At 44.1% G+C, this 11099-nt stretch overlaps 1 protein-coding gene across 1 annotated transcript in view; it reads right to left on the reverse strand.

Moving 5' to 3' along the window:
• Window positions 1–5882, reverse strand: part of AKAP10 (A-kinase anchoring protein 10) — a 68572-nt gene extending 62690 nt beyond the window's left edge. The window contains exon 1 of the mRNA XM_054571168.1: window positions 5650–5882. Within this exon, the coding sequence (XP_054427143.1) occupies window positions 5650–5737 (88 nt within the window). The 5' untranslated portion in view covers window positions 5738–5882. The remainder of the gene's footprint in view (window positions 1–5649) is intronic.
• Window positions 5883–11099: the final 5217 nt, after the last annotated feature.

Here is an 11099-nt window from a genome sequence, read left to right on the forward strand (position 1 = left end):
AAATACTGATAGGCTGTCTCCCACTCACACATCGAACTTGCAACCTAGGCATGTGCCCTGACTGGGAATCAAACCCACAACCTTTTGGTGCATGGGACCATGCTCTAATTAACCAAAGCTCCTGGCAAATGCAAGTGTTGTTTTTTTATTTCAACGTAGCCAAACTTACATTATGTGGATTGTATTTTCCTATCTTATTTTAAAATATCCTTTCCTACCCCAAGATCAGGTTTCCCCATTTTCTTCCATATGATTTCAAGTTTTGCTGTTCCAAATTCTGGCTCTTATCTACCTGGAATTTACTTATCAGGAATGTTTGTATAGCTATGATGTATTTTCCCATCCTTTTACTTTTAACCTTCCCATTATCTTTTTTACATTTAAATACAGATAGCAGGGATCCAATCTGAAGCTCACCATCATTTTATTACGTGGGTTAGCCCATTTCTGTTTATTGTGATTACTGATCTTTACTTCTAAAACAGAGCATTCTTAAAACTCTATGAATTTGTTATCTCCTGGTAATTCTGTGTATTTTGCTTTATATATTTTGATGTTAGGTACAAACTAGTTAAGAATTCTGTGTGCCTAATACCCTGTTCATTTTCTCATACTGTAATGATCTCTGGCCCTAATGATGGTTTATGCTTTAAAGTACAGTATTTCATGTGCCGCACAAGCTTTCTTCTGGTACAACTGCCTAGTACACTTACCCATTTATTTTCTATTTCGGTATGCTCTTATGTTTTGGTTGTGTCTCTGGTAAAAAGCTTATGGATAGATTTCAGTTTACCATCCAACCTGTCTCTTTATCTTTTAGTTATATGAACTGCTACTAGACTTTTAGCCATATACATTTTAGTCTACTTACATCTATTGTCATTACTGATCTACTTAGGTTTATTTCTGCCACCTTATTTTGTACTACTGACTATACTTTTTTAATTTGTACTTTTTTTATTATGAAACATTTAAAATGTAAAGATAAGACCAGACTTTAATATGAGGAATACTCAGGTTTATCAAATCTTAACATTGTCATATTTGCTCCAGAAAAATTTTTAAAAGAAATAAAAACTTGCAGGTAAAACTGATGACCCTAATTTCATTACCCTTCTCCCTAGAGAAACAATTCATAAATTGACTGCTTACTGTTGCCACCCAAATTTTTATTCTTCAACAGATTTATGTTATCCATGAACAACATACAATACTGTTTGAGGTTTTAAAACTTCACAGAAGCGGCTGCACCGATCAACATTTCGAGCAGCAGCGTGTCCTGCAGGCTTACTGCCCCCTCCCCAGGTCTCCCAGAGCGCAGCGCTCACCGACGGCAGGGCTGTTCCGTGTCATTTTCTCCCTCCCTAATGGATCATTCCTATCAGCATACAAACATGCTCTGGTATCTTTTATCTTAAAAACAAAACAAAAACACACCTCTACCCAATATCCCCTTCCAGCTTTTGCCACTTTTTGTTACTATTCACTTCAAAGGTTCTTGAAAAAGGTGTTCTGTTTTCCTTACTTCACATTCTTTCCTCAACCCATTCCACTGACACCACTGAAAGTTTTCGATCACTTCCACATTATCTTGACCTTGCAGATGACATTCAACACAATACTCCCCCCTTTTTGAAATGTCTTTCAGCTTCCGTGACATTGCATTCCTATATCACTGACATTTTATTTCCAATTCTCCTTTCCCAATGGCTTTTGTTTCTCAATTTAACTTCTAAAATTTAGATGACCCTCAGAGCCCTCCCCTAGGCTCCTTTCTTATCAACAGTATCGCAGGAGCTACGACCTGGCCACTGAACTCATTCCCCCCTTATCAGCCATAGCCTGACACATAACCGGCTAGCTATGCTTCGTTTCCCTAAGTCTTTGCAGCTATCCACGGCCATATGACAAGGCTCTCACCAACAGAATGTAAATAAAATTGGTATGTGCTGTTTTCTGGCCAAAGCTGCTCTTTCCTTTATACCTTTTCCTCTTACCATGGATGGGTCAGAGGACTGAGAAAAGCCAGAAGAGGCTGTGACCTGCTTTTGATAAAACAGGCCATAACCCAAGTGAAAGAGAAATAACATGGGAGAAAATGATCCTTGAATGATCGTGAAGCAAAGGCACCCGATGACCACAAATCTAGACTGTTATATAAGAGAGAAATAAAGGTCTGTCTTGTTTGAGCCATTACACTTGTGTTTTTTTGCTATGGTAGCTTAGCCTTTCAACCTAACTTATGTATGTACTCCTGACGTGATCTCATCTAGTCCTTTGTCTTTAATGATCATTTATGCAAAGTACTCCTAAATCCAGATCCAGATCTCGACTTCTGACCTCCTTCCAGAACTACAGACTTGTACGTCCAACTGCTTTTGGACATATCCACGTGGATGTCCAAAAGTTAATTGCAAGCTCACAGCTGCCAAAACAATTCCTGATTCCTCCTGTCCCAAGCTCCAAGCCCAAAGCTTTCCCGGGTTTTCCTTCACTCCAATCACCATTCAAGTTATGCTCTCTCTACCTCTAAAACATACTCCATTCCCCTACTCCACAAGTCAGTCCAGCCTTCTTCCCAGTCCTTGAACACATGAAGCTCATTCCAGCCTCAGGGTGCTACCAGTTCTCTCGGTTGGAATGCAACTCCTTTTATCTCGACAAGGCAGGCTCTCTGTCCCCATTCCGGTCTGTTAGATTCCATTTTCTTAGGTTGTCTCTTGGTGATATGCTCCCACATCATTGTTTAAATTCCCTGCACAGAACTTACTGCTAGCTGATATTTATTTATGTATTTATTCAACAATTATTTACTAAATTCTACTATATTCCAGGCACTGACCTGGACATATATACAGCCATTAAAAAAAAAAAGAAAAGTCAGCTTCATCCTAGTAAAATACATAGTACAGCAGATGGTGATAAATGCTATAGAGAAAAAATAAAGAAGGGCACGGGGATGAGAGTGCAGGGGCAGAGGCCTGCAATCTGAAGTAGGGTGGTCAAAGAAAGTTTCGCTAAGATGCCAGCTCATCAAAACCTGAAAGAGCCCACTGGTGTGGCTCCGTGGGCTGGGCGTCATCCTGCAAACAGAAAAGTCACCAGATCAAGTCCTGGTTAGGGTACGTGCCTGGGTTGCAGGTAAGAGGCAATGGACTGATGTTTCCCTCCTTCTCTTTCTCCCTCCCTTCCCCTCTCTCTAAAAATAAGTAAATAAAAAATATATATATTTAAAAAAACCATGCTGAAAGAGATGAGGAAGCAGAATAGGTGTTATCTATGGGAAAAGGCTTGCAGGCAGAGAACACAAGCAGAAAGGCACTGAGGTGGGAATGCAGATGACAACAAGGAGGGCAATACAGATGGAGGACGGGTGGAGGGGAGCAGGAGGTGAACGAGGACATGGGACCTAGATTATCGAGGGCCATGTACACAGGAAGCCACTAGAGGAATGTGAACACAGGTATTTTGAAAATATACCATATGGGTCAAGGATAAAAGAAGGGAAACCAAACTGTAAGCAAAATAATACTGCTTCTTCGATTTTCATAAAACCAGCTTCCTCTTGACATTTTAGCTGAAATTGGAATGGCATCCTCTCAGAAGACTCCCTTTCCCACCCTATCTAAAGAGAGGTGACTGCCTGTAACAAGTCGGGGCGGTGAGAAGCGGCTGAATTTGGAGGTGTTCTGGCATAGACCTAACAGATTTGCTAACAGATCAGATAAAGAGCAGGTGTGAAAGAGAGGTCCAAGAATGTTCTTAAGTTTTAGCCTGAACAATTAAAAGGCCAGAAATGAAATTCATTGAGATGAGAAAAGCTGAATATTTAGGAGAACTATATCTGAACTTTTAGATACACTCAGTTAAAGATTTATCTATTAGACAGTCTACTCTATCAATAGATGTAACTATGTATTAATACTTATTAGATATTTAATTGGTATAAAGTGCGCTGACAATTGGATATGCCAGTTTGGATTCAGGGGAGACAATCCAAGCTGGAGGTGTAAATTTGGAAATCATCAGCATATGGATTGTATTTAAAAATCGTATTTACAGACTGGATGGGATCCCTAAATAAGACCACTACCAGCTTCTACTCTCATTACATGGTCTCCAACAAGCATCTAGAACAATCTTTTTAAAACAAAATATGAGATCAAATCACTCCTCTTTAATATTGGCTCCACACTTGGAATAAAACCTAACCATGGCCTATAAAGCTCTGAATCACCTGAATTCATCTGCCTCTCTAAGCCTGAGTCACATGGCTTTCTTTCCTTTCTTGAAGGGCACCACATTTTCTTGCCTCCCCACCTCTGAACATGGTCTTTTATGTCCTGGGGGGTGGGGGAGGGGGGGGAGAGAGAGAGAGAGAGAGAGAGAGAGAGAGAGAGAGACCGACCGCGCGATTGATTTCCTGTGTGCCTCCCCCAGCAGACAGTGAAGCCAGTGAGCTCTGGGGGTGCAGGGACTCTCTCTTGCTCAGTGCTCTATGCTGAGGGCCTAGCACAGTACCCGGCAAACAGCAGACATTCAAAAGAATTTGTTGAATAAATGCAGACAAGCCTATTCTGCAACATGCAATTTGTCTCATTATACACAGAATAATGACAAAAACAACCAACCACTTCAAAACTGTCAAACAAATTAGACAGTTCTGAGCTTCATCCACTCAGCACTGTTTTCATTCATTCACCAAACTCTGTATGTACTTAGGAGGAATTCTTTAATTTATAGTCATATTTGAATGGAGCCTTTAGGGAACATTTAATTCTCAGCTGGCAGAAGAAAGCAAAGTCGGTGAACACTTTTCTGTCCTAGGTTACACAGCAGCAGAGCGGTCGTGTGAACCCAAGTCCCTGATTTATTACAGTTTAGTGCTTTATCCGAAACCAGTTTTTGTCTGGTACATTTTCTCTGAAGCAGCAAGAATTGATAGAAGAACCACTAACATCCCAAAAGACACTGTTCACTTTCGGTAGGTACTTTTTAATGAAATGCAACAATCCAATATACCCATACACACAAGTCATGCTGTCTCTACCTAAAAACTGGGCAGCTACTATTCAAATTGACAATCAGAAATATGAGTAGTGTTTATAAACTTAGCGTTCCAGTAGTCAGTAAACTTAAGTCATCAAAAGTAGTCTTCATTAGGGGACTTTTAACAGTAATGTGATTTTAGGAACAGCAGAACCCCTCCCCCGCAAAAAAAAAAGGAAAACTGGAAAGCACTATAGTTGAAGAAAACAATTTTTTCACATGTTGCTTTTCGACATAAGACCTTCAATATTCTGAAAAGTCAGGAAATTTCGCAACAAGGAACTGAAGGAACTTCCTTTTGCTTCATTCAGTGTACACACATACACTCACACCCCTCTCCCGCAAAGCGATGCCTACGCAAACAGGCATTAACTCGCATACGCTTCACCTAACGATTTTGGAGCAGTGGACAATCCCCTCAGTGACCTCGCGCGAGGAGGCCGCCTTCTCCCTCCCTGCAGAGTCGAGGAGGCACGCAAGGGGCGTCTGCGTGGAGGCCAAGGGCCTCCGCCGCCGCTCCGCAGGAGGCCCTTGCAGGCTCACCAGCCCACCGCTGCCCCAGAGGCCGGGCAGGCTCCCCGCCGGTGCCCCCTCTGCTACCTTTCCGCCGGAAGAAGGACATGGCGGGGCCCGGGTCGGGGCGGAGGGCGCGGGGGGACTCTCGCGGGGAAGGCCCGGCTCCCCTCATTCAGCAACCGGCCCGGACGTCCGGGTCCGCAGCGGCCGCCGCACTAGCCCGAAAAGAGACCCTTCCTCCAGGTGTGGGCCCCACGGCCTCCTCGAGATGTCCAAGGAGCTCCTGCCGCCATATTATCAACAAGCCGCCAGCTCGGAGTTCCGGTCCTTCCCCGCGCGAGGCTTCACGGGAGGCCGCACCGCCGGCCCCGCCCCCGTCCCAGGGTGCTGAGGCGCGCGCTCGCGCCCGCACCGCCCGCGTACCCCTGCGCCTGTGCGGCCGGCGCCCCTTCTCAAGGACCCGGGCCTCTGACCCCGCCGCCCTTTGCGGTGGCGGCGCTGGCCCTCGGCAAGGCAGTGCGGGCCCAGCTCCCGCAGGACTAACCCTCCTGGCTCGGGAGCCTCTGGAGCTAGGATAGCGTGCCGCCTCAGGACCGGGCGTCCGGCTGCGGACACCGTCCAGAGCGTACCCTTCTAAAACGCGAGGCTAAGACCGCCACGCCCCGGCCTAGCCCTCCTGTGTCTCGGGTCAAATTAGGCTAAGAGGCCCTGAAGGGCCAGAGCAACTTAACCCTGCACCACCTTCCCGAGCTCTCCCAGGAGAGCCGACACCCCTGCCCCCACGCAGGCTGCGTGTAGGAGACGACCAGGAACCCCGGGTGGAGACTAAGAGGCATAACCTGTTTTATGGGGCTGCGCTGGCTCCCTCGTCAGTGACCTTGGCAATGAAGGATTGCACTTGTTTTCAGAACGCAAGCTTTGCGAATGCTCAGGTTGGAGAGGCACATAAAAGCCTCGCCAGTATTTACCTGGCAAACCCCAGCAAGTCATCCTTCAAGCCTTGTTCAAATGCCATCTTCCTGCGGATCTGATGCAGTCCATTTACCCCTAAACCAGAGTGATACAAGCCTCCCCACTTTTAGTACTCCTTACCACCCCATGACTATGCTGGGGAGGGGGGTTGCTGGGTAATAATTGTAACCTTGAGCTCCTGCTGCCAAGGAGCCCGGGAGATCACAGGAACTACATAAATGTGGACTGGGATTTTTCAATCTATGAAGTCCATCAGGTGACAGACAGGGAAACTGAGGTCCAGAGATAAGAGGCAGCTTGTCCAACATTATTGAGCGTGTCAGTGTTGAGACTGTAACTACAGCTGGGGCTCTTGTCACCATGTAATTAGAGCAAATTAATTGATTTGTCTGTTTTGGATTCGTTACCAGACTCAAGGGGTTCACCTCTTGGGGTGCTCTGTTAAAAAACGAGCTGCGGCTGTCACAAGGTAGTTTTGTTACCAGTGAGAACTAGGTTCTTTACTTCTTGAAAGAAAGATTTCGATCAAGAGACAAAGTGCAGCAAGGCGGGCAAGGAGGTACTGGGCTGCGGAAACGCGCTCAGGACGGACTGAATGGGCACCCCGGAGTGGGCGTGCCTTCATCAGCTGCCAAGCTCAGGTATTCGTGGGCTCTTTTTCCTGGACTTCCCCGCTTCTGTCCTTTCAGCGCCCTCTCTCACTTGTCTGCTCACGTGGCCTGTGACTGGAACTGTGACCTATGAGGCAGAACAGTGTCCTGAGATTGAATCAGAACTTTGGTGACCGCAGGTCTGGCTGTGGTAAGGCACGTCCAGCTTAGATTTGCCTTAGTCCCTTAGAGATGCAGGAATGCAGTAGGGTAATCTATTCACTTTCCCTTTTTTTTTTTTTTTTTTGACTGCCCTGGCTCATGTCTAACAAGCTACCTATCTTAACCGTTTTGCTTCCTTGCAGCAAGTAAAGGAGACAGGATTTATATCAGAAGTTCTGTCTCCCTGAAGGGAAGCTTAACTGTTGCTTATATACACTATGTGCTCAATTACATGCTGATTTCTCCTTGGAAGTCAGCTGCGCTTACCAGGTTGGGCTACTGTCAGTATTATCCTCTTTACAGCTGGTCTGCAAAATACTATGCTACATTTTACATTTTTGCATTTAGCAAGAATAGCATTAAATGGCCCAGACCTTGAAATCCTTGTCCTATCTAACAATTTGTGGCATTTAAGGTACTCACAGTTGATATTTATTGTAAGTTTACTATGCACAGGTACTGGGCTAACCCCTCCAGATTAAGGATAGTCTTTGGAGTCAGTCTTGGTATGGAGAAAACTAGGCACATAAAAGATAATCTGCGCAATTCCCTCATTGGTGCGGCTCAGCTGGTCGGAGCGTCATCCCGTAACTGGAAGATCATGGGCTCGATTCTGGGTTGGGGCACATACCTAGGTTGCAGGTCCTAGCCCGGGTCCAGGCCCAGGTGTCTATAATCCCCCCTCTCCGGGCATGTGCAGGAATGTTCCTCTCTCTCTAAAAACAATGAAAAAATGTCCTTTGATGAGGATAAAAATAATAATAATAAAATAACCTGCCCAAGGTCCCAAGCTAGAGAATGGACCTCCAGAAACCAAGGTCAAGCCTCTCTTTGGGTGAGGGAGTATGTCCCGGCAGGAGCAAGAGACACTGGCCAAGGCTCTCCATGCCCCAGTATATCCTCAACCTGAACTGGTACTGAGAGTGGACATCTGTTTGGCTGTGTCCTCCAGGCCTCAGTAAGGGTGCTGAGAGGTCTGAGTGGTATCCCTGGGGGTCAGAGAAGTCCCTGGAAACCAGCCTGTGCTCAGGGGCAACCACCCTGCTGCCTGTGACCAATAAAACCACAGATCATGACCCACTTCCCCCTCCAAAATGGAGACTTTCAATGAAGTCAAAGAGGAGCAGGGCCAGGGTGCTAAGCGGGGTTTCTCCGCCGGGTCAACGTTAGGGGAGAAGTGGTATGAGCACAGGCACGAAGACACTCTTAGCAAGACAGGGCTGCGCCCTTCTCTTGTTCATTTCGGGAGTCCAGTCCTTTGGGAGCAGCTGTTTTGTATTTGCTGGGAAGGGGAGTGCAAGAAATGCCCTGAAAATTCTGTGATAGAAGCAGTGAACTAGGTTCAGGGGAGGGCTGCTGTAGTTTCTCTAAATCTTCTCAAGTTCTTCCTCATTCTCTCCAGCCAGGCACAGAATCAGTATAATGCGAGGTCCTTCCCACCTTCCCCTGTGATTGCTGCTCTGGACCCCTCCTGGCAGAATTCTGGGGCTGCCTCTATCTCCCCAGGTAGCTGACTACATCCGCGGCAGGCACTAAGGCCGTTGATGCTTATTAAGTGCTTGTCTTGTGCTCTCCACGTATCACGTGCTTTACAATCACAACCTCGCCTAATCCTTTACCTTCTCCCCTAAGAAAGACCCTATGAGACGGCTACCATCGTTACCCTGAAGTCTCAGGCGATGACCCCAAGGCTCCTAGTGATTTAACCAGGATCCCGAGACTGGTAAGGAACTGAGACAGGATTTCAATCACTGTCAGTCTGACGCCAAAGCCATTAGCTTATCCTATTTCCTCCCAGCTTGCCCTCCACCTCCAGCTGATACCCATTTATCCCATGTTCCAGCATGGGGGGGAGGGGTGTCTATTTATCGGGCAAGTATAAGAGAATGAGTGATATCTGGCTGTGCACATGCCTTCTGAATCATCATCCATTAAAGTGTGTGTATACTTGGGGAAGCTTTAAGAGTTTGGACACTTAATCTTGAAATTTGGTGATCCACATATGAATAAAGTTAAAATGAAACAGGAATATAAAAATATACAAGAATACAAGAATACTCCATTAGCCTGAATACCTAGCTATGGCAAACTAACACTCTACATTGCATTTCCAAGTTAATTTGTTAGAGTCACTTTAATGTACACATAAAACAAAATAAATTTTTACAAGAAGGTGTTTCTCTATGTTTCTGTTTATGTTTTAAGAGAATCCTCACAGTCTTTTTATACCAATTGTATCAATAACAACAAACCAGTGAGGTGAAACCAGCAACTCAATTATCACAAAGCTAATTAATAAAGTTAATGTATGGCCCTGGCTAGTGTGGCTCAGTGGAGAGCACTGGACTGCAAACGTACGGGTCTCCCGTTCAATTTCCCCTCAGGGCACATACTTGGGTTGCGGGCCAGGTCCCCAGTAGGGGGCCTGCGAGAGGCAGCCACACATTGATGTTTCTCTCCCTCTTTCTCCCTCCCTTCCCTTCTCTCTAAAAATAAATAACTAAAATCTTAGTGAAAATAAAGTTAATCTATGACAAACTGATTACAAGTCTAATGAACTGCATTCTATTACATTCTAACATAGTTTCTATATCAATCACATCCTCAAAGAAACTATTCAAACATATCTTTTGATATTATAGAACAAGAAAGCTCCTTGTTCCTTTTTAGAAAACAGGTAAAAATACACACTTTTATGACAAGAGCCAGAATACATACAGGGTGGGCAAAAGTAGGTTTACAGCGGTGAGTACATGAAACAGAATTTATTCTTGTATTATTACTTATTATATTATTTTCCATATATTATTTATTATTATATTATTTCCCATATAAACCTACTTTTGCACTCTCATATTGATATCTTAAAATTCTCATCAACTGTCTAAACAAAGGCTAATTCTTTTTTTCCTGAAACGAGCACTTTATTGTTACTATCAATTATTTTTTATAAGTAAACATAATCAAGATAAATAGTTAACAACTGAAAAGGAGTAGAGAGTAAAATGTGATTTTTTTTAAAAAGATATATTATAGCCCTGGCTGGGTTGCTCAGTTGTTTGAAGCATCGTTTCATACACCAAAAGGTTGGGGGTTCAATTCCTGGTCAAGGCACATACCTAGGTTTCAGGTTCTGTCCCCAGTGGGGTTGTGTACAAGAGGCAATCCACTAATGTTTCTCTCTTACATCAATGTTTCTCTCTCTCTCCCTTCTTCTCTCTTTTAAAAATCAATAAAACATATTCTCGGATGAGGATTAAAAAAATTACAATAAAATAAAAAGGTGTATTATAATCCAACTTTTGTAAGCATGCCTGAATTTAAAATATACTACCCACTTATACCTACTTTTAATTTAAAATTTTTTTTCAATTATACTTGACATAAAATATTCGTTTCAGGTGTGTAATATATCTAATTACACATTTTTATAACTTACAAAGAGATCACACTGATAAGTCTAGCACTCATCTGATGCCATACACAGTTATTACAATATTATTTTTATTTTTTAAATTATATTTTTAAAAGATTTTATTTAGTAACATCACTGTGTGGTTGCCTCTCACGCACCCCCTACTGGGGACCTGGTTTGCAACGCAGGCATGTGTCCTGACTGGGAATTGAACTGGTGACGCTTTGGTTCCAGGCAGGCCCTCAATCCACTGATCCACAGGAGCCAGGGTACAATATTATTGACTATATATCCTATGCCAGGATTGTTTTTTATAACTAGCAATTTACATCTTA

The sequence above is a fragment of the Pteronotus mesoamericanus genome, unplaced genomic scaffold (genome assembly GCF_021234165.1).
Source record: "Pteronotus mesoamericanus isolate MK-2021 breed Mesoamerican mustached bat unplaced genomic scaffold, CSHL_Meso_final contig_22, whole genome shotgun sequence".
In the NCBI taxonomy this organism is placed as follows: domain Eukaryota; kingdom Metazoa; phylum Chordata; class Mammalia; order Chiroptera; family Mormoopidae; genus Pteronotus; species Pteronotus mesoamericanus.